General features: G+C 46.4%; 2 protein-coding genes across 2 annotated transcripts; one reads left to right on the top strand and one right to left on the bottom strand.

Annotated features, from left to right (window-relative positions):
• Positions 1 to 1639: 1639 nt before the first annotated feature.
• Positions 1640 to 3937, bottom strand: LOC148594084 (DNA repair protein SWI5 homolog). The gene is made up of 5 exons (XM_088528015.1): positions 3886 to 3937; positions 3172 to 3263; positions 2915 to 3036; positions 1857 to 1951; positions 1640 to 1766 (listed from the first exon to the last, which is right to left on the bottom strand). The coding sequence occupies exons 1-5, from the start codon at positions 3935 to 3937 to the stop codon at positions 1702 to 1704; spliced, it is 426 nt and encodes a 141-aa protein (XP_088384141.1). The 3' UTR covers positions 1640 to 1701.
• Positions 3891 to 21438, top strand: LOC104572819 (golgin subfamily A member 2). Its single transcript, XM_088527946.1, has 28 exons — positions 3891 to 3983; positions 4660 to 4782; positions 5174 to 5254; positions 8332 to 8466; positions 9119 to 9162; positions 9322 to 9385; positions 9848 to 9907; positions 10375 to 10455; positions 11232 to 11270; positions 11773 to 11835; positions 12082 to 12175; positions 12853 to 12959; positions 13553 to 13611; positions 13889 to 14030; positions 14482 to 14571; positions 14762 to 14869; positions 14970 to 15057; positions 15582 to 15928; positions 16696 to 16809; positions 17192 to 17416; positions 17623 to 17722; positions 17810 to 17898; positions 18484 to 18637; positions 18768 to 18835; positions 19258 to 19360; positions 19613 to 19719; positions 20078 to 20246; positions 20351 to 21438. The coding sequence occupies exons 1-28, from the start codon at positions 3936 to 3938 to the stop codon at positions 20596 to 20598; spliced, it is 3150 nt and encodes a 1049-aa protein (XP_088384072.1). The 5' UTR covers positions 3891 to 3935; the 3' UTR covers positions 20599 to 21438.
• Positions 21439 to 22576: the final 1138 nt, after the last annotated feature.

The raw sequence follows: 22576 nt of genomic DNA, 5'->3' as shown, positions 1-22576 counted from the left end.
CTGAGATAAGAGCTGTGCTGAACACTTTCATGCCTGTCAATTTGATCCCTAATGTTCCTACAAAAGCAGGAAGAAAATAATAGACTTCAGTCCTGTCCTTAACTTCCAACACCTTAAGTCACTTTGCTGGTGGAATATATTTCCTGCCATATGGCTCTCAGCTACCACAAAATGAATGGCTTTCTATACATGCTTATCCTTGAAATAAGAAAACCCACAAATTCAGTTGCTTGTACTATTGCCCAGCTAATATTTTTAGTTAGAATGTTTCTGGATAAACTAACTTTTCTGCATAGAAAGAAATATCAGCCAAAGCACCAACGGTGGCTTGGAAAACAAAGCTGACCATTTCTCAGTTGTGGCATTCTTGTAATCTTTCTTCCCCTCCTTAAAGCTCCTCCAAAAAAAAAAACCCAGAGCTTTCTAGACTTGGCAAGAATATACCTGTAACAATCCCCAGTTCCCTTGTACATGGCCACAGTTACATATTCTTCAGAGAAGAGCAGTTGCACATCACAGAATCTGTATCACAAAATGGACAAACTCTGTCTCCCTGCTTTAGATCCCCTCCCAGTGATGCTCCCCATTCCCAGTGATGCTTCAGAACCAGCCCAAAACTGAGCACACAACAATAATTCTCTGTTCTTAGCAGCAGCCTTTTTATGACTCTTTCTGATCTCCAAGCACCATAGGCAGAGGGGACACCCGCCCTGAGCGAAGGAGGGACGACAGCCCTGCAGTCGTTACAGTTGATCATCCAGAGCTGCACGAAAGGAGCCAAATTTAGCATGTACAGTCACCCTCAGTCCCAAAGGCTGACAGTGAAACATTAACGTGCTCAGCATAATTGTGTGTTTAGGACACTGCTCGCTTTCACAGTGACTCTGCACTTCAAAAAAAGCAAAAGTAACTCACCACTGACCCCTTACAGGTACCAATACAGCAACACTGTCTCCATTAAGAGCCCTCAGAACAACAGCTCAATAATAGATGTTACAGTTGTCTTAGAACACAGTTGGAGAATTTGTTCCCAAGTTCTTTTACTGTTTATTGGCTCTTAACTGGAATTGCTGAGAAACATGATAACTGCTTTATTCAGGCTAGACAGCTTAATACGTCACATTTTGCTGTTTATTTACTACAGAAATGATGCAAAATTTCTAGCTACCATATCAGTGAGGTACAAAAATGCAAAGAACCCAATTTGGTAGTTCAAACAAGCAAACAAAATTACTTCAACCTTCTTTCCTCCCCACTTCTGAGACACTTTTCTTTCAAGCAGCTATTACATTGTATATTCTTCTGGCCTCACCTCCCCCGTGCATTAAAATCTGCTTCCACCTGCAGATTAGCATTTCCAAAGAGCATCATGGAAAGGCAAAAGTTCAATGGGAAGGGACTCGGCCTCAACCTTGAATTATAATCTTTCCCATGGAAATAAAGAAGTGTTGAGCATGAAATAGACAAAATTGAATTTATACAAAATACCACATCCCCAACAACTGTTTTCCACACACGGGAAATGGACAATAATTTTGCCATTTTCAGAACAACATCGAAAAAGAGCTGTTAAACATACGCACTCTTGGAGTCTACATTCTTTCAACTCCTTCTTTTATCAGATTTACAGAGATATAACACCAAAATCCAGTGGCCAGTAACAGGTGTCTTTGCAGGACACCATGGTCTTCCGGATCAACACTAGTCGCTGAGCTCCAGATCATACTCGGGGTATAGCTGCTTTGTGGTCACCCCTCGAATAACAGCTAGAGAAGAAAAACATTTGTAGAAGCTTTTTTCTTTCTATATAGATGAAGAAAATACTAAGAAATTTTCAACAGCATTTCCTTTCTTACCCAGCTTGCCTAACAGCATCTGTCCAGCATCTTTAATATCATTATACTCATGGAGTAAAGAGATATGTTTCTCCAGCTCTTCCAGACTGTAGCCTCTACAAAAACAAATTCAGGAAGGTTATAAAAAAGTGATACAGAGCAGCTGCTGCTGCTATACAGCGAGTGATACCGCTGTTGAACAAGGATATGTGAGATACCAGAACTTGCCATTACCAAAAAGAGAACCTGAAAGCAGAAGATATGTCTATAACGTTCCATAAATGTGAAAACTACAAAGGAACAGATTCTCATTTTTTTTCTCCATATCAAAACTTCTCAAAGAAAATCCAACATAATTCTCTGAATCAAGGAGAAATGAGTAAGTTACCCTGCTTAAAGACAGGGCAAAAACAAACGAACAAACAAACAAACAAACCAACCAACCAAAAAAACCCACCCACAATTCTTTCCTCAAGCCATACTGAAAAAATCCCAAGTAATAATAAGCCACAAAGAATCCCATTGAAACAACTGAACTATATCCTGTAGGTGCCATCCATCATGTCAAAATGTTCTGTGGACCATTTGCTTGTCAGGAAAACACTCCTGCTTCTTGAATGCAAAGGTCAATACTTCAAACCCTCACTTCAAACACAAAACAAAGGAGTCTCACGTCCACATGGAACAAGGAAAATTGTTTAATCTGGGACCAAATTGGGCAGGTCAGAACCACAATCTCCAATTTAAATTCTGCACAATCAAGTATTTTTGGTAACATGACATGTGGTAGCATCCCGATAGTTAAAATTATTTACTTCCACTTTACAGCAACATCTGAGGTTAAAATTATTCTTAACCCAGTTCTGATTCTTTTTTTTTTCCTTTACCAAAGGAACAGTAAAAATGATTCCTTGCTGCCTTTAACTGGTCCCATAATCCAAAAATACTGCAGTGAACATCATATAATGTCATGATAAAACCACCAAAGTATCAGATCAGCTCTTAATTCCAACTCCTGGCCTACATTTGCTTTTAAAAGGAAAAACACTGAGGTCTCACTGAGCTTGCTAAGAACATACTCAGACAAAAACTGTGCGATTTCCTGGTCTAGAGCAAGGTCCTTCTGCTTCAGCTCTTCGATTTCATTCTGCAGGGCTTCCTCACTGTCTCCATTGGGTTGGCAAGGCCTTGGAGACGGGACCTATCGAGCACAGAACACATTTAACACCGCGGGGGACAAACCATAAACGCAGGGGTTAACAGCCCCAGAGAGGCCCCGGGGAGACGGGAGGCTGCCACCGCCACAGGTGGAGGGAGCCGGTACGACGGGTCTCACCGGCGTCTTGAAGGCGGCCGCGCCGCTCCGCCGGGCGCCACCGGGGGTCCTGGGCAAAGCAGAGGGAGGCGGCGCGTCAGAGGCCGGGCCGCCTCAGTGAGAGCGGGGGCATCGCCGCGGCGCCCGGTGGGGAGAAGGGGACGGGGGGGGGGGGGCGGAAATAAGGGCCTGGCGGGGCCAAGCACCGGCTCCTACCTCCTCGCGGGCGGCGGGGGGGCCCCGCTGCGCCCCGCGCCCGCCGGGGACTCCGGCAGCGGCTCCGCCAGGGCGGCCGCCTCACGGCTGCGGAGCGCGGGCTGCGCCGCGGAGCACGCCGGGAGTTGTAGGCGCGCCGCGGGGCACGCCGGGAGTTGTAGGCGCGTCGCCGCCGCGGGGCACGCTGGGGCCGGTAGTTTCCCGCGCACCGAGGGGAGCCGCCTCCAGGCTCCTCCACGCCCCCCCACCCGCCCTCAGCCCGCGGCCCCGCGCGGGACGTTCCCCCGCGTGGGGCGAGAGCGGCGGCGGTGGCAGAACCCCAGTCAAAAGCAAAGGCATCAACCACGGGGCGAGGCAGCCCGGGCCGCACCCAGTCCCCAACCCGTGCGCCCCTCATCCGCCCCCGAGAGCCCGGGGAAAATCCATGTGTCCCCGCGGGGGAGCGGAGGGCGCCAGGGCACAGCCGGCCCCGCGCGGGGCCGCCCCGCAGCCAGGGCCGGGGCGGAGCTTGGCGGCCGCCTGCGCCGCTCGCCCTGCGCCGGCTGACGTGGCCCGGGCCCGGCGCGGACATGGCGGACGGCAGCAGGCAGAGCAAGCTGGCCGCGGCCAAGAAGAAGGTGCGCGGCGGGGCGGCAGCGAGGCCGGCGGGCGGCGGGGACGGCAGCACCGGGCTCCGCGCGCCCCGGGACGGCGCCGCGACGGGGAGGGAGGCGGTTCGGGCTCGGCCCGCTCAGCGCCTTGTGTTTCGCGTCGGCCGCCGAGGCCCGGTACGGCCCGGCCCGGCCCAGCCGCGCTGCCATTTTGGGCCCGGGCCCGGGTCCGCGGGGCGCGGAGCGGCCGTCACGGTGCGATGGCGGCGCCGCTCCTGGCGGGAGGGAAGGTCCTGCTGTCGGGCGCTGCTTCTTCACTTGCCGTCCAGCGCTCCCTGCATTTATTCCGCTCACCTGATTGCTCTGACAACCCCTATCGGGAAAGACAAAACCAAACATTCATTTCCTTTCTGTTGCGGTAGAGGATGTCAAATTCTCCCCCATTACTGAATGTCATTTACCACATAACGAAGCTGTGCATTTGCACCTCGGAGCCTCTCATCCCAAACCCATCCCTCAGTTTGACCTTCTCAGCTTGTTCTGAATCTTTTTGGGGAAAACGGTTTCTCTGGCGACTCTGAAGATAGTTTCTCATGTCTTTGCACCTGATCTGCTGTCTTACCCTGTGATCTTATTCATTATTAGTTGACGTTATAGAAAGCACATTCCATGTGAACTTCAGCTTCTCCTTTTCTTTCCTCAGCTGAAGGAATATCAGCAGAAGAACAGCCCTGGAGCAACTGTGGGAGCCAAGAAAAAGCGAAAATCTAAAGAAGGAAGCAGGCCTGAGACTCCCACAAATGACGACCGACAGTCTCCAGAGAATGTGAGCACCTTGCTCTCCCAAATCGTTTGCCGCCCTGTTGTGCTTTGGTTTTCCAAACAAACAGATTACAGCTGGTGGAGGGTTTGCCAGCATAACGCGAATGCTTTAGATGAGTGGTTTAGATGCTGGTATTGCCAGTTTATGATGTGAGCTATGCTGGCTAGTGACTAAAATTACTTGCAGGTGCATGCGAGAGTCAGGGTTTAGGGTGAAGCAGTGTTTGCTCATACAAGGAGCAGAGCAGCCCTGGATATGTCCTGTGCTGCTGTTTCGACCTGTATCTTCCTAACAAGCTGGAGGGTGCCAGCTTCTGCGGCTGCCTTTGATTGGTATTTTCTCGCTGTCCTTTTCTGAGCCGTTTCTCTTTCCACTTTTCTTTCGCCTCCTTTAGATTCAGAACATTCTGAAGGTGCTGGTGTCAGACCTTAACCGCTCCAATGGGGTAGCCATACCCTCATTGGACAAGAGGAAGGTGAGGCAGTGCTCCGCGGCCCTCTCCGTGCCTTGCTTTGTCCCTTCTGCATGTTCCAATTCTGCTCACATCAACTTCAATTTTCGAGTAGAGCATCTGCTCTCAGTTGCTTGAGTTCTTTTTTGCCATTTGTGTTAACATGGAGCTGCTTCTTAACATGCTTTTCCACTGTTTGTTTGTGTTTCCTTCTGGTTTGTGTCAAACTTAACATGTGAAGAACCTTGTCAAGAACTTTTGCTTGAGACAGTCAAGCCTTGGGGAATACCAGGAATTTGGTGTGAAGCAATTGAACAAGGAGTGACTGCTTTGACTATATAATGCTTTTCCAACAAGTTGTAGCAAAGGGACAGGAAAACCTGTCTGGCACTAGGAAGAGGTTGTGTTTTCCAGTGTTACTTTGCCTGGTTCGTGTGCTCTGTTTCCCAGTGCCTTGTTTCTGAAGGGCACGTTTCTGCTCATCCCTAACGAAGGAGCTGCCCTGAGTAAGCTATGTAGTTATTCCAGCCAACCTGTTTTGTGCTGGGTGATGAAACTTGCCCAGGCGATGCACACCCTGGCAAGTGCTATCATTTTAAATGTGCTCAGGCAGGAAGTCAGATATTTTAGGTCGAGCGTTTATGGCCTGCAGTGGCTTCATGTTCCCTAGCTCCCGAAGATGGAAGGAAAGACCTCAGTAAGCAATGACTGTGTGTTCGGGAGCAAACTTTCAACAAACAACCTGGTAAAAATTATTTTAGATAATCGGTTTACTTAAAGCTAAAATAGTGATAGAAAGTTAGGAAAGTCAAATTTTATAGGCCAAAATTTTCTTCCAAGTTTGTTGCTCTGCTTTCCATTTTCCCTTGGGTGCGCCATCATTTTGACTGCCTACTTCTCCACCCTTATTTTCAAACTTAGTTGTCACAAAACAAACTATTTACTGTATTTACTGCATACCCACTCCTCTCCAGCCATGAACTTAGCCATAGCAATCACCAGGAGCGTTGGATGGTTGCAGGTCAGGATGGCTGTCACAGTGCTGCTGTTGTCTAACTGTGCCTACAGCTTTAGTTGTGAAAATGGAGGACTTATTACTTCAATTTGTCCTTTTTTTTCCTCATTTTTTTTCTCTGCTTCCTCAACATGGAGAAGTATGCTTTTGTTTCAGGATATATTAGGCTGTTACAAATGCCTATTATCTTGGAATATGGTTTGTGCGTTTTTAAGAATAACTTAAAAATGAGTCTTTAATTGCCATCTACAATGAAAGAGTGGATTTCTCTTTCCAGTTACCATCTTTGGAAAAATCCTGAGTCACGGAAATGCTGCACAGAAACTCACTTGATGGGAACGGGGCAGAAGGGATGATCATTAGCATCTGAGCTTGGGCTGCCACTGGCATCTTAACATAAGGCAGACCCTCCCATCTCATCCACTTCAGCCTTCTGGCTGTGAAATAGAGAAAAGTGGAGAAAATAGGAGCCTTTGTGCAAAAGTAAATAGATCCTACTATGTGCTAGGCAAGGCAGAATTATTTTTTTTATTCTACATCCTTAGAACTTCCCAGTACATGATTTTCAAATAATTATTTTGTTCCTCACTCTCTGTCTCCAGTGAATTTGGTTGTTCTTTTATTTATTTATTTTTAATTTTGAAAACTTTTTTATTTTGGGGGCAGAAGGCAGGAGTTCTGTGGACAAGATGTTGCTGATTGTTGCATTTTGAAGTACTAAGCAAAAAGAACGTCCTGGTCAGGAAAAGCTAAGGAAGTGCTTTTGAGATATATTGGGTAAGATACTCCTGCCTGTCTGGGGTTCTGTATTGGCAAATTTGTGACCCGAAAGAAGTGAAGTAGCTCGATGCTGGAAGTGGTCTGGGAGTTCCTGACCTTATCAGCATCTAACATATGTTGCTCTGTGAGAGCAGAAGTATCTGTCCTGCTGGGAAGAATATAAAAAAAACCTTTGTTGCCTCTGCAATCTTCCAGCTCCCTGCTTACATTAAGTCTGTCCTGCTCCTTCATTCTCCTGCTGTTTGAATCATAAATGAAGTGCTGAGCAAGCACACAGGGAATACCAGGAGCCACCCCTGGCCTTCCAAGCAGTCATGAAGGAGAGGGGAAGGGAGATCTTTAGTTTACTGTGAACTGGCAAGAAAGCTACTGGAATGAGAAGAACCTGAGATGGAATTGCAGGGAGCAGCAGAACAGCTGTGGGGTTAAATGCTGATAGTAGCTGATCTCATTTGCTTTGCAATGCTGTAAAACGGTAGTTTACCATAGCTAGATGATGAAATATGACAAATAGCCATAAAATGCTAGAAAACTGCTCTGGGTCTATATGGGTCTCTCTGATACTGTTGAAGATAGGTCAGAAATTGCCCAATTCACTGTGGCTTGGTAGAGTTGTCATCAGATGCTACTGCTCTTCCCACAAAGGCTGGATAAGAACTGCACAGAAAATGTTTTGGGGCTTCTCTTTTCTTTTTTTTTAGATTCTTTTAGTCAAGGCTTTCATAGGTCCATAGGCCCTTGTTCCCAGCTATGTTGAATTTGGCCTGTTTATAAATCCCCGTTCCTAATTTTGTTGTTTCTGGCATTGCCACAAGCTTTACTGAGTATGAGGCAGAGCTCTGGAGTCTAACACAGTTCTTAAGTAGTTCCTAACTTGTTCTTTTTCCATATTAATTTGCACGTAGTGATCATTGTTTTCCCCAGAGACATCTTGAAGGTGGCACTTTTCAAAGCACAGTGACTATATCTGGCTTTGCCCTTCTTCAGGTTTTGGCAGATCTTTCTAATAAACCTTGTGTCCGTGCTTGGCTGATGTTCCTGCCCCATGTTAAGGAGGTGAATTTGATTATGGGCAGCAGCCGTTCAGACTGGTTCTTCTGGGACTGACAGAATAGGGGACAACGTTTGTTACTCATGGGTTGATGCATTCACTTTGCTCTGGGAAGAACACAGATGAATTTCCATGTGTTCCTAAGCGAAGGATTATCGCTGTTGTCCGGTTTTCCAGGGGAGGCCGCGAGGCGCTGTGCGCGTGTTCCTCCATTCCGTGTGTTGGCTGTAATTCCTGTGATGTCTTTTGTGACAGGCGTTCTTTGACAGCGACGCTGCCCCTCGCAGTGCTGCACAGCTTGCCGCCGATGTCCCCGTGCTGTCTAACAGCACCGCTCTGCCTGGCTGTGGCTCTGCTCTGCCTGCTCCACGCAGCGTGCAGCTCACACAGGTTTGTGCACGCTCACCTGGTGGGTACCACCACGCTCCTTCGTGATGCCACTCTTTTTGCTGAGAAGGTCTTCATAAATCCAATGACTAACACAGAAGTTTTCTTTAAAAAATACTGCATTCTCCACTCGCCATCAACTGTGAGAAGGAGGATTGTGCCAGCGAGCACATGCCCTTGCTTCTAGTGTTTCTATTTTCTGCCCTCTTCTCTCATATTCCATGCAGAAAGCATCCTCAATAAGACAGAAGGTCACCAGCTGGAGCAATTTGCATTTCCTCATGCTATTTAAAGATTCACAGAATCACAGAATGGTTGAGGTTGGAAGGGACCTCTGGAGATCTAGTCCAGCCCCCCTGCTCAAGCAGGGACAACTGCAAACTTCCCAGCAGTGTTGATTATACTAATAAATGGTAATAACAAATGTAAAGCCCGCAAGGCGCAAAGCCCTTGATCAATCTAAGAAATCTGGGCCCTCAACGCTAAGAAATTATGTGCAAGCCAGTTCTGAATGGGTAGTTTTGAGTATTTATTTGGAAAACAGTGATTATAGGGACTGCAGAATTTGAGACCAAGGGTCTGCCTTAGTGACACATTCACAGGAGTGATCCCATCCTTTCTACAGGCCTGTACATTTTTGTGTTTTGCTCCACAGATTCATGAAGCTGAAGATCGTAAAAATGCCTTGGATGAGAACAGGTGAGTGTCTGTGTGTGTTTAATAAACGGCTTTGCAGCAGAATTCCAAAGTGTCCTGCAAGCTAAAATCATATTTTTCCCCAGTGCAGTTCTGATCGGGGCAGTTCTCTGAAAGAAACTTTTATCCAAAGGAATAATTATTGTCTGTGTTTGTTCCCAGGTCTCTTTCATCAACAGAAAGTCTCCGCCAGTTGTCCGAACAGCTCAATGGCCTCGTTTCTCAGGTACGGCCTCATTTTATTCCTTTGTCCTATTAATTCTTGTGATGTCTGACATAGGGCTTCAAGCAGTCAGCTCAAGAAACACTTCTCTACAGAGGTGTCTGCAGTTGTACTTCTGAACAATGAGATATTTAAGCGCTGAGAAGCAAAAGCTATTGTTTTAGGAATGTGAAATTCCAGTAGTAGGAACAAGAGCAGAGTGGGATGAATGAACAGCACGTATTCATGGAAAGATGCATTCTTGATTTAGTGGCAAAGAATACGAAGTAAATCTGCATAAATCACCTCAGTTTGTCAAGGAAGAGTCTACCTCTGTTAGCTAGAAAAGCGTTGCCCTTGCCTGTGTGTGCTATTTTGAAGTGAAAGCTGCTATAAGAAGTAATTTTTGATAGTTTGTTCTAACTTAATAGTTAGGCTTGTTGCCTTGGGAAACAAAACTGACTTATTTGATTGGTTTTCTTCTAGTCTACATCATACGTGAATGGGGAAAGTGCTGTTTCTTCCACAAATATTAAGGAAATGGAAGTAAGTTGTCCTCCGCCCATGATTTTTTCCCCCCTAATTTGCTGCTGTTGATTGTTTATTGGGATTGTGTGCTTACAGGGGTGTAATGAGACCTAATTGAATGCATAGTTCACGTCTGTTGCTGTCGCTGTGGTCGTGGGCTGTCATGGTTGTGGTGAACAGTTGCAGACCGGTATCTGAGGTGTTTCTGGATGGGGGCTGGGGGTAATTTGGCCTCCATACAACTGCCGTCCTTAATCGTGATTCACCTTTCTGTGGAAATGAGGCCTTAATTGGAACGGACACAACATCTTGTCATCCCAGCTATTTTCATTGAATGTGTCTTTTCGTTTCTTTGTTTGGAGAATGTGATCGTATCAAACTGTGATAATGATTTATTCTTCTGTCTTTTTTTAATTATTGCTTTTTCCTCCCCCTTTCCTCCTCTGCCCCTCCTTTTTCTCCTCCTGTCTGCATGTGCCCGTCAGACACGTTACCAGGAGCTGGCAGTAGCCCTAGATTCCAGCAATCTAACTAACAAACAGCTCATTACAAAGATAGAGGAATTGGTAAGAAACAATCCAGCTGACCAGTTTGTCATTGTCTTTGCTGCTCTTCCATGCTCTCTGGGTGTCTACAAGGTTATCGGTTCTCTTGTAGTGCCACAGGGAAAGCTGCTGACACAGCCTTTTGTAAGGGGAAAAAATGGGCTATGTTGGAAAACATTAAGAGGATGAAAATCTGAAGCTACTTTTGAATGTATTAGCTCAACTAAGGAATGTTTTTGTTTTGTTAACTTAATTGTGCTCTGTTAATCTTATGAGGTTTTTCCTGGACGATAGAAGAGCTTTACTTGGGTTTCATTCTGAATCCCTGAAATTCAACAGAAACAGAATTCTGGTACTAGCAGAAGTGTGAAAACCTGTTTCTGCAGGTGGTGATGCTGGTCTAAATATATTGACAGAGTGGGAGCAACAGGGCTAGGAGGGAGCCCGGGGCTCGTTTCTGGTCATATTCTCAGCTTCTCTGGCACTATGAATGAACCGCTTTGTCCTGCAGCTTGCATGGGTGCCTGTTCCTGCTTAAAAGCCTTTACTTCAACAACACTGCAAGAAATTTAGCTAAAAGGACTTGTTTCAACCTGAAAAGAGGCTTGCTTGGTTTGAAGTGCTTTTCCTCATTTTGTTCTCCCCTCAGGTTATTCCTCTCCAAAGCATTTTCCAATGTATCCCATGATCCCACTTGTTACATTATTTTATTTTGGTTTGTTTTTTTTCCCTTTTTGTTGTTCCATCCTCTTCCTTTTCCTCTTTAATACTGATACAATAATTTTTTCCTCCTTTAGAAACAGCAGAACCAAGAAACAATGAATCAGCTGGAGAAGGTAAAGTGTGTCTCATTTTTGGATAGAGACCAAAATAGGTTATCTACTTCTCTGAGGAGTAGAAAGCACAGTGGGCTGTGATACAAGCATATGGGATCACGTTTTACACTAGCTTTGATTTCATTTGTAGCACAGGGTTGAATATCTTCCTAAGATAGGCCTGGCAGGTAGCTTTCTTATTTTATCAAAAAGGATAGTACTTAAATCAATGAGTACTGGAAGGCCTGGGTGGATGCAGGACGTTACAGTCTAAGTCCTCCCTGGTCGTTTGCATTCCAGGCATTGCCACGTTTGTGTTAGCATAAGGAACCTCCCACTGCCCTGTTAGGGTGGATATTTACTGAAGCACTTCAAATAGTGAAGGCTGAAGTAGATTTAAAAAATATTAATTAGATGCTGGCACTACTGCCAATGAATTACTGCTTTTTCTATTACAAATAAAAATCAAAAAGGGTTAAATATTTAAAATTTTGTGTTGAATAGGCATCATTTGTTTATACAGGAAAAGAAGGAGTTTGAACAGAAATTTTCTAAAGAGCAAGCAGCATTGAGGGAGCAGCTGCAGGTAAGGCAGAGCCTCCATTTCATAACTTCGCCTGTTCTACCTTAATTCATTTCTGGACTGCTGACCACTCGCCGTCTTCATCCCGAAGCCATGTGCGTCCGTTCAGGAAAGCTGGGCGAGTCAGCCAGGCTGTGTCCTTAACTGCAGGGCCTCTTTGCCTTTAGGGAATTACCCTTTTGTGGCAACAGTCTCTTGTAGTTCCAAGCAAAGACATTTTGCACTGAGCTGACTTTTCCTTTTCCGAAGGTTCATATTCAGACTATTGGAATTCTAGTTTCTGAGAAGTCTGAGTTGCAGACGGCCCTTGGACACACTCAACAAGCTGCGCGGCAGAAATCAGGTAACCATCCCCACGCTGGTTCTACCCCAAGCTGTTGGTTAAACTGTGGATTGGAAGTCACAGGCATGAGAGTTGCTGGCTGCCAGCTCACAACACTTGCTGACTCCTTAATGAGCAGTATTTGGCACCGTCACTGCTTCTGTCATTATAGCTTTCCCCCCATTAGAGCATGTTAATCCCATTGCAGTTGAAGTTCTTTTGTGCATAATTAAAAGTCCTGTCAGCCCTTTTTGGGCCAGTGACTACTCTAGACTGCTCCTTTCTTATTCTCTTCTGATTTCTTTGAAACTTTGTTCCCCTTTCTCTGCCCTCCCTCCCACCCAGCTCTCATGTTAATGTTCGTTTTACCCAAGCTTTTAAGTCGGAAGTAAACTTGAGTAATTTATTCTGTTGGGGGAAAAAAAAAACACCAAAAACCCACACATTGCCTCCTAGTCTGCAAAGGCAGTTTCATTATCTCCCTCTAAACATGAGGGAGGTAGTTATGGAGAACTTTACAGCCCAGCATTGCTAGTGAATCACCAGTAAAGCCAGGAATGGAACCAGGTCTCCTGATTTAAAGCTTTGTGCTGCCCTCTTTGAAGTGTGTAAGAGCTTATTAACGTACTAGAAAGTGCTGTTCAGCCAGTTCCATGAAGCTCTTTTTGGGCTGGTCTCAACTGCTCTGACTCGCGCAGGAGAAGCGGAGGACCTTGCTGCTCGCTTGCAGGCATCGCGCCAGAGGGTAGCAGAGCTGGAACGCACCTTGTCCTCCATCTCTATGCAGCAGAAACAGTCAGAGAAGGTACGAGTCAACTCTGTCCATGCTTAGCCCTATGCTCTGGTTTTCCCTATTTGCTTATCCTTGCTTAGTGAAGAGGCAGAAATTAGCCTTGTTAGCAAAGCCGTCTCTTCTCCAGTGTTGTCCCATTTTCTGTGACCTCTCACCATATGGTCCAGTTGCCGTCTTCAGATCTGCACTTTGCTTGATCAGTCTTGCCAGCTCCAAACAACAGAAGCCCAAATGAGACCTCCTCCTGGGAGGGTCATGGTCCAACAGACATTTTAGTATTGATACTAATCCAGAAGTTTGCAAAAAAAATAACCTCATGGTCAGTTAGCAGCATTACATTTGACAATACCTGAGCAGATGAATTCCTGGTGAATTCTTGCTTTGTACAAAGTCTGATGGGGTGCTTGGCTGCAGCACTAGCCAGCCTGCCATGCCTGCAGAGGAGGTTCCAGGCAAAACTGTCCTGAGGATTTTGCTCAAGTTTTGGCTTTTTCCACACTAGCTGATTTGCTAAAGGTGAAACTAGGCAATCATTGAATATTTTGTGTTTGATTCATCTCCAGATTCTAGCCAAATAGTAATTTCCTTTCCTCTGTTTTTCCCAGCATAACAAAGAGTTAGTAAAGGAACGAGACAACTTGAAACTGGAACTGTACAAACAAAGGTGAGTCCGTTCTATGTGTTACTGCCAAGTAGTGCCAACTTCTTGTAAAGCAGTCTTTGTAACAGATGGCATACTGGTCACCTTCTCTAGTGCACAACAGATCCTCCTTCCTTTGAAGGAGTGTACCAGAGATAATGGTTTCAAACTTCTCAGTAGTGCCACAAAACATAACAGGAACAACTTGAAGTTGGGTATTGATGGTGGGGAAAAAAACGTCATCTTGTGGCTATTATAAAAATCATTGCCTTTTTTTTTTTTGTTTGTGCCTTTCTTTCAGCAAAGGTAGTGAGGAACTAAAGCAGCAGAACTCAGAACTGTCAGAGAAACTGCGCTCCCTGGTTTCTGAGAACTCAGCCATGAAGCTGGATATGGAGGATTTACATAAGAAACTGGAAATGGCTGAACTGATGATCCAACAGGTGACCATAATTCTTCTAGGATGTAGGTGTAGATTTTACTGGTCATTGTCTTTTGGAAGGAAGGCACAAGATTTTATGAACACCTCTTCGTAGTAGAAGGCCATCAGTGAGGCCTGTGAGGAATAAAAAGTCCACACTCCAGGGAGCTGGAGTCAAAGACATTGTGATAGTGATCTACTAAAACAATGTTATATGCTATAAGGTGAGCAAACATATGAAGTGTGAAAGTATGAAGTGTTTTGTCCTATTTTCCTGCTTATATCCATGCCCAGCCTTTTTGTTATGCAGTCCCCCAATTAAGCAGGGGTGTTGTCTGAATCCCTGGCAGAGAGAGGGGAATTGGATAATGGCAAATTTGGGGAAGTTAAGGCAAGCAACCAGTTAGAGGGGGATGCCCAAGCCAGCTGTTAGTGGTTCACCATTTGCCATAACTTTGTTTCTTTGTGGGCAGTTCTCAAATCAGTCAGGGAGTCTGGATGCCAACCAACAGCTGCAGATGGCACTGGAGGAGAGGGCGAGCCTGGAAACACAGATTGTTCAGGTGAGGGGTTGTATGGAAAACGCTGATGATCCAAATCCTGACTTCTGTAAAGAAACCTGTGTGGCAGAAGGATGCAGCCTGAGCTTTGTGTTAACACTGGTTTCTTTAAGCTTTAGCCCTTAAACAGTGACTGGTAAGTTTATTTGGCTGATACAGTTTTCTTTGTGATTTGTTTCTTTGTTTTGAACAGCTCTCAGAGTCACTTCACCAGTTGCAGGCAGAGAGAGATCAGTATGTAGAGAAACTGAAGGAGGAGGGGAGCATTTGGCAGCAGCGGGTACAGCAGCTCTCTGAGCAGGTAATACCAGAGGCCGTGTCAGAGCTGCATTTGATTAACACAAGCAGGATGCAGTGCATCGTGAGCACTGTTTTAACTTACCACCTTTGTGGTTGTGCAGGTTCACACAATGGCAGAGGAGAAGGAGAAACATATGACCCAGATTCGGGAGCTGGAAGCCAATGTTACAGAACTGTTAAGCAAATCAGGTAGGGCTTTTGAAATGCAATTTCATATTGCAGAGTTCCAGCACCTTATCCACAGGTTACCTACACATGGTTCAGGAACTTCTGCACACCACGTACGAGTAGATCCCTGAAATCATGAGGACAGCTGCTCCTAGCAGACAACAAATGAACTAATTCACATAATTGATCAGTAGTCTGTTTATGTCTTTAGTCTACCTGTACTGTCTCTAGTTTCTGACTATATGCTGTAAGCCCCTGTGTCCCTCTGCATGGCCTAGGAGACTGAGAAATCAGAGGAGACTGAGAAGGCAGAGGTTTGCTCTTGCTTGGACTGTAAGCGAGTTAGCAAACAGCAGGAAGCTGCACTTGGTTTGGGAATGTTTTTTTCTCTTTCATTCCTCAGTGCCCTGCTCCTTCTGCAGCAAGGGCTGGATAGTGGAGCTGGTGATATATTCTGGTTTATAAAGCCATGCAGGTTGTGTAACACTGTGTTATTCAAGCATTCCAGCCTTTTGACTGAGCTGCTCTCGATTCCATTTCCTCAGCAGCTAAGCCCGTGGATACTGAGCCTTCCTCACCGGCAGGGCCCACGGAGGCTGAGCTGAGCCTGCGGGAAGAGGTGCAGCGGCTGCAGCAAGAGAAGGAGGAACTGCAGGGGCAGTACCAGGCCCAGGTCCGGGACAACGAGCAGCTGAGCCACCTCAACAGGGAGCAGGAGGAGCGGCTGCTGGAGCTCGAGAAGACCGTGCAGCGATACAGCGAGGAGTCTGTGGACAGGCAGCAGATCCTGGAGAGTATGCAGAGTGACAAGGCCACCATCAGTAGGGCTCTGAGCCAAAACCGGGACCTGAAGGAGCAGCTGGCTGAGTTGCAGAATGGGTTTGTCAGACTGGTAGGTCTCTCTTGCCACCACTTCCCTTGCTGATGCACTTCTGTTAGAGCACAGATGTAAGAGCGTGGCAGAAGCGCTCTCCATCTTGTCCTCTGGGGATGGCTGCTCCACCTCCTGCGATCTATCTTGCGCTGCCAGGAGGCTCCCTGCAATTCCCTACTCCCTTATGCTCTGGTAGATGAACCAATATATTTGCCAGAGCAGTTTTTCCTTCTCATCTTCTATTAGTCAGGCTGTTTCGTTCCTCCTTTTTTCCTTTGAAGACACTGTTTACTGTTCCCTGTATCTGCTCATGAGGAATGTCTCCCAACAGTCTTCTCTCCTGCTGGTCTCATTCTTATACTTCCTGGAGCTGAATCGTTAACCCTGCTTTTTTTTTTTTTTCTCCTCCTTTCAGTGTAACAGCTTCCTCTTTCTGAGCAAGGATAGCCCTTTCTGAGCACCTCACCTTGGTTTTGAATGTGTATGACTCTATTTGGAATTTCATACTGCCCATCTGCTTGGGAGCTGACAGGCTGTGCCATGTGCCAGATCTCTTCCTTGGCTCTATCCCAGCACTGATCCCAAGGCTCTTTGCTCGCTCTACTTCTGTCTTCTGAACCTTCTTCTAAGTTATTTACTGACCTGAGCAGTCGGTTAACGACACAAGTGCCACTGTTCACACTCCAGAATTCTGCACCCAGTATTATCAGGAATTTTATAAAATGTAATACGTGTTTATGATTGTTGGGGCACTTTTCTTATATGGTGGTCTTGGATTCTTGCAGACAAATGAAAACATGGAGGTTACAAGTGCCCTACAATCAGAGCAACATGTAAAGAAGGAGCTGGCCAAGAAGCTTGGGCAGCTGCAGGAGAACCTGGGGGAGCTCAAAGAGTCGGTAAGGAAGGGCAGTGGGAGAGCAGGGCAGGAATGTACTGGTTTATACAAAGTACAGCTGGCAATTCACCAAACTGATGAAAAGATGGAAATCAGTTTTGCAGTGATCAAGCTGGGAGCCTTCCCCCATCATCTGCTATCTGATGTGTGGGTCTGGCTTGTGGGGGCAGATGGTGGCGGGCTGCCTGGTTGGTGACTTTGGGGCAGTGACATTTGGGATCACACCACATGGCTTAGCTTTTCTGACAGGATAAAGAGTGGTGTCCATTGCTCCAGTCTGAAAAAGAACAGCACAGGGTGGTGATTTATGGAGAAAGTCTCTGCCACCTCGTTAAGTGCAGCAGGGCTGAGCTTTTGGTGATGGTTTGATCTTGTTACGCCAGCTGGAGCTGAAAACCCAGGAAGCTCGGGGGCTGCAGGAGCAGCGGGACCAGTGCTACAGCCACCTCCAGCAGTACACGGCGGCCTACCAGCAGCTGGCTGCCGAGAGGGAGGAACTGCACAAGCAGTACTTGCTCCAGACCCAGCTCATGGACCGGCTACAGCACGAGGAGGTTCAGGGGAAGGTGACTGTGGAGATGCACCTGAAGGAGCTGCAGCAGACTAAGGTAATAGTAATACAGGGCTGGTGTAAAAACTGCAAGTTTAACTGCACTGTATTCTGTAAATTATAGGTGAATGATACATGGCTGGAGTAAAAGCACTGTTTTTTCTTTCTGTTGCTACTGCTTGAAGATCTGGTGATTGTTTCAGTCTGGCTTGTGCAGGTTTTGGTGTAGAGCACTTTGAATGATCTGCTGCTTTTCTTTTACAGGAAAATCTGGAAGCTGTAGCTAAGGAAAACAAAGAGCTGCAGGCCCAGATCAGTCAGTTAGCAGCAGAGCTGGATGGAAGGATATTGCAGCGAGTAGAAGGTGAGTAGCTGCAGGTGATCTCTGGAGAGCAGATAGAGCTGGGTTCTCTGGGGTATTACTTCTTCGTTCACCTTCCTGCTTTTCCAGGAGATGGAGTTGAAAGTGAAGCAATGATCGAAGAAAACCAAAAATCTTCATTTGTGATCCCAGAGAACTTCGAAAGCCACGAAGAAATGGTGGGTCTCAATGGATAGAAAAGCCTTTGGTTTTAGTTGTAAACAAATGCTTAGGAAAGCAGAGTTTGACTCACAGAGAATACATGCACAAAATAAGCTGTTTACCTGCTGTGCTCACTACCAGCTCAAGCAGAGGTGCAAGGAAAGTGTAATGGTCCCCTGTGCACAGCAGCAAGAACCAGGGCTTCTACAGTACCCTTGAAAGGCGGGCTGGAAGTCCTGCAGTGGCTTTATCTAATTATGAAAATGGTTCAGCTGGCAGAGTAGCTCTCTAATTATTGTGATGTTGTTTCAAAGAGATTTTGGAAACGGTGTGGAGCATCTCATATATTTTTCTGTAAGCAGACACATAATATTGTGGGAGCTGGAGCTCAGATGCAATCTGCAGAGCAGCAGTGATTCACACTATTCAAGAATGAGATGCAGCAGTTGCTAATGCGTTTAGTTCCAGGCTAGTTACTTAGTACTTTGGTTTTCTGCCCATAAATAAAATGGGGTAAATTCAGCTGTTAGTCCTGAGATGCACAATTGCTGGTGCTTCACACAGGAGAAGCCCTAAAGTGAAGACTCTGGAATTCTTCCTAGGTTGCTTTCTTGACATCTGCCATGACCCAAGTAGAGAAGGAGCGAGAAGAGATGAGACAACAACTCACTGCTCAGAAACAGCAATGCAGGAGCCTCCTGCAGCAAATAGCAGCTCTTAGGCAGGAGCAGCAACACAATGTGACAGTGAGTGCAGGTAACGCTTGGCACGGTTTGCGGACAGTGGGAATATGGAGGCACATCTTGGCCACCTGGTTCTGGCCTGAGAAAAAGAGAGAGTGCATCGTGCCCAAGGAGGAACCATAAATTGAACATCTCCCTTGCAGATTCCTCGATGGATACTGTTCCAGTGGAGGTTCACGAGGCTTTGAAAAATGCCATGGAGAAACTACAGGTGAGCAAAGGCTCTCATCTCCTCGCTGTCCTACCACCCTGCCTAGCTAGACTTTAATCTAGTATCAGACCATCCTCTAGCACGCAAAAAGAAATTGGGGGAGAAGTAAATAGCAAAATGTTCCATAATAATAGGCTACTTCCTAAAATTGTTGCTTGTCAAATCACTTAGAGCTGTCTGAGCATGACTGCAGTTGGGCTGACTCAGCAGAAGGTTAAAGGACTCTTGTTCCATCGCCCTGTTTCCCAAAATATAGGGAGATGCTCCTTTATATTCTCTACCTCACTCCTCTTCCTTTCTATGACCAAATATGAGAAAAATGGAATAGGAAGCAAAATTTGTTCGTTATGCTCAGACCAGTGGGAATGAAGGGTGAACTGTGTGTGAGCAGTTCAGGTGGCTGATCCGGATTCTGTGTTCAGTCCCGTTTCACAGACCTGATGCATGAGAAAGCTGATCTGAAGGAACGGCTGGAAGAGCTAGAACATCGCTGCATCCAGCTCTCCGGGGAAACGGACACCATTGGTATGTTTAGGCAACACATGCACAAGCTAAAGCTCCCTCAGTGCATTATTTGTGCAGGAGAAGGTCCCCAACAGCTCTTGGAGTGGCAGCAGCTTAAGTAGTTCAAGTGTCCTGATGTTGCCGAGTTTGGCCAGACTTCATTCCTGGGTTGGATCCTAATGCCCCAGAGTTTCTATTAACAAAGTTTCTCTGTTAAGGCTTATATACAAATCTCGCTAACACTTATTCCTTAATGCTTTTCTTGTGTTTCAGGGGAATATATTGCATTATATCAGAGTCAAAGGGCTATCCTGAAGCAACGACATCAGGAGAAAGAGGAGTACATCAGCAGGCTGGCTCAGGACAAGGAAGAGATGAAGGCAAGGAATCTATTCTAGCAGTGCTCCAAGCAGGGCACACAATAATAGGCAGAACTGGGAGGACTTTCAGACTCCCAATCCTCACCCGGTGTTTCTCAGTTAAGTTTAATTTTGACGCTGCTATTCTGGGGACAGAGGCAGGACAGTAAACTTTTAAGTACCTGGAGGTGGCACTTGAAACCCAAAAGGGTTCAAGTCTACCACTAACTTAACCATGAGCACCTCCCTTGAGGCTCAAACTGCTTTAGGAAGAGCTGCCCTTGCAGGGGATCTAAGCTGTCTGCAGCTGAGCATAGTTCACCTTCAAAAGGCCAGAGACATGTGCACGCCTCATAGATTTGCCTTTACCTTGGTGCAGGTGAAGTTACTGGAGCTGCAGGACTTGGTCATGCGACTGGTTGGGGAAAGAAATGAGTGGTACAGCAAGTACGTGGGAGCTGCTCAGAAGCCAGAGCTGCCGGCAAGCCCGGACGAGCACGCGCTTCCCGCGGAGAGGCGCCTCGAGCTGAACGCCACCGACGGAGAAGGTGAGCGGCAGCCGGAACGAGTTACAGACTAGAACAACCTGAGGGTTTGGTGCTGTGTATGGAGGGGAGGCATCACCTTCCTGTCTTGTCTGTGTTCCTTACAGGACTACGAGAAGTGAGTTTATCGGATGAATCGGAACAAGAAGCTGTTCATCATCAATCCAGTTTCACCCCCCTTGACAGTAAAACTGCTCAGCCAACCCAAGAGGACCCTACAGCAAAGCAAATAATGCAGCTTCTCAGAGAAATCCAGAACCCTCAGGAGAGGCTGGGCTCCCTGCCAGAAAACCCCTGCATTCCCTTCTTCTACCGGGCTGATGAGAATGATGAGGTCAAAATCATGGTGGTTTAAGTGACACTAATCTTACTTAGAGCAATTTTCTATGAGCCTGTAAGGACTTACACCAACTTGTACTTGACCTGTACCTCTGCCCAGTACCCTTGGTCAGAACAGATATCTGCTTTAAAGACCTGAAGAAAGAGGGATGGCATCGGATGGAACTCGAGCGTCAGACCTCATCTTCCCTCCCCTTTCTTCTGTTACATGGTGGGCTCAGAGCACAGGTGGACTAGAAGTGCTCACAGGAGGCAGCTGGGCCAGCACCTGCCCTGGGCCAGCTCCGGGCTGGGGGACAGGGGATTCCACAACTTCTGGCAGAATTACTTGATTGCTTGTCCTTTATCCCCACACCACACCAGGACTCTGCTGCTGGCAGCCAGCTCCCCCCAGAGACTCAGTTCCCCCTGCCAGGACTGCAGGCTGCCTCCTTCCTTCCCAGGCTCCCGGAGCAACGTGCTCTGGTAACAAACTCTTGGGATTCTGAACAGTTGGGTTTGTTGCACACTATGTATCTTAAACTTCCCACTTTCCTCTGCAGCCTGCCTCGTGTACTGTATCTGAAACCAGCCTTGCCATTCTCAAACAGCCAAAAGATACAGGCTTCTGGCTACGTAGGCAGGACTACAGAACCATATATTCTCTTTAGCTAGGGGGAAGGGACCTAGGGTTGCCTTTGGAGTCTTTTTGGTTACTTGACAAAGCTTTATGTGGATGATTGGGAGTGGGGTGGAAATGTAACTGCACTTTGAAGGATGGTGTGTTCCAATTGTATGTGTCTGACGGTTTTATTTATTAAAAATGGGAGAAATGAGTAAAAGGAAACCACTTAATAAACCTGCTTTGTTTTGAGTTTCTGGACTGTGGGGTTCTCCATCACTTAAATTTCCTTTTCTCCCATTTTGGTAAAGAAAATGCAAGCTGAGTGCATTAAATGCACAGGGGGTAGAATTTAAAGACCTCTGCCCTGGATGCTTATCAGAATTAGAGGCATCACCTGGCAGTGCCCTGAAACAGTAGGCTAAATTCTACCAGGAGAGCAAAATGTGTTGGGAAGTGGCAGCATGGGCTGTGCAGGGCACCTTCTGACAAGGCATGTATGTGTCAGAGCCAAGTGCATAGGGGTATCTTCAGACTCAGTCCTGGGTTCAGGCAAGAACTACCTGCTGCTCCCGGTAACATCAGCAGCGGCCCTTGAAAACCTGCTGGGGCAGGTGGAGGGAGCTGGCTCAGTGCAATCCGCATGCAGCTAGTGCTGCACTGGCAGGCAGTGCTTCAGGAGGTGAGAGGTGCAAGCACAGGAACACAGTATTGCAGGTTGTCTTTGTAAAATACAGGTTTTCCAGCCTTTCTTTATGTCTGACTTGGTCAAGCTTCCCTTTTTTTGTCAACACGATAAAAGAGTTTTTCTCCTACCACCAAAAGCAGACAAGAACATTAAAGATTGATGCTGATGTCCACATGCAACTGAAAAAGGTAAAGGAAACAGGCTCTATGTTCTCCTCTGAACATACTGAGGGAAGATGAAGCTTTTTTTCTTAAACCTCTTCCTTTCATTGGAATAGTTCTGGTGTTGGCTCTGTGTTAGAGGCCAGCACCCGCCTCAAGGCACAGCACTAGCACTGTGGGCTCCCCCTCCTCGCTGCATGGTTTGTGTACATACACATCTGTGTAACATTCTGTATAGTCCTTGAGAAGAGACCAGCCTTTTGCAGTGTCCACACCTGCATCATAAAAATAACTGTAATGGGCAGGGCTATGATTTAATACAGAGCATTATTGTTACAAATAGAATAAATATTTATTGGGTGTTCTCATCCAAAACTGTGAAGGAGAAAAAGGCTATTGAAGTTTTGCAGGCTGTTGCAGAGGTGACCTAATGCTGTTACAAATTTGTTTTCTTTCTGAATAAACTTATTCAGATGGGCACTGACTATATGTATTTCTTCCACTCAGAGCACCTGGAGACTTAGCTAGAAAAATGAAGTAAGTT

This window comes from Tinamus guttatus, unplaced genomic scaffold (assembly GCF_059628265.1).
Source record: "Tinamus guttatus ecotype Peru unplaced genomic scaffold, ASM5962826v1 Tinamus_guttatus_pri_ptg000297l, whole genome shotgun sequence".
Taxonomy (NCBI): Eukaryota; Metazoa; Chordata; class Aves; order Tinamiformes; family Tinamidae; genus Tinamus; species Tinamus guttatus.
This window is presented reverse-complemented; position numbering and strand designations above follow the sequence as displayed.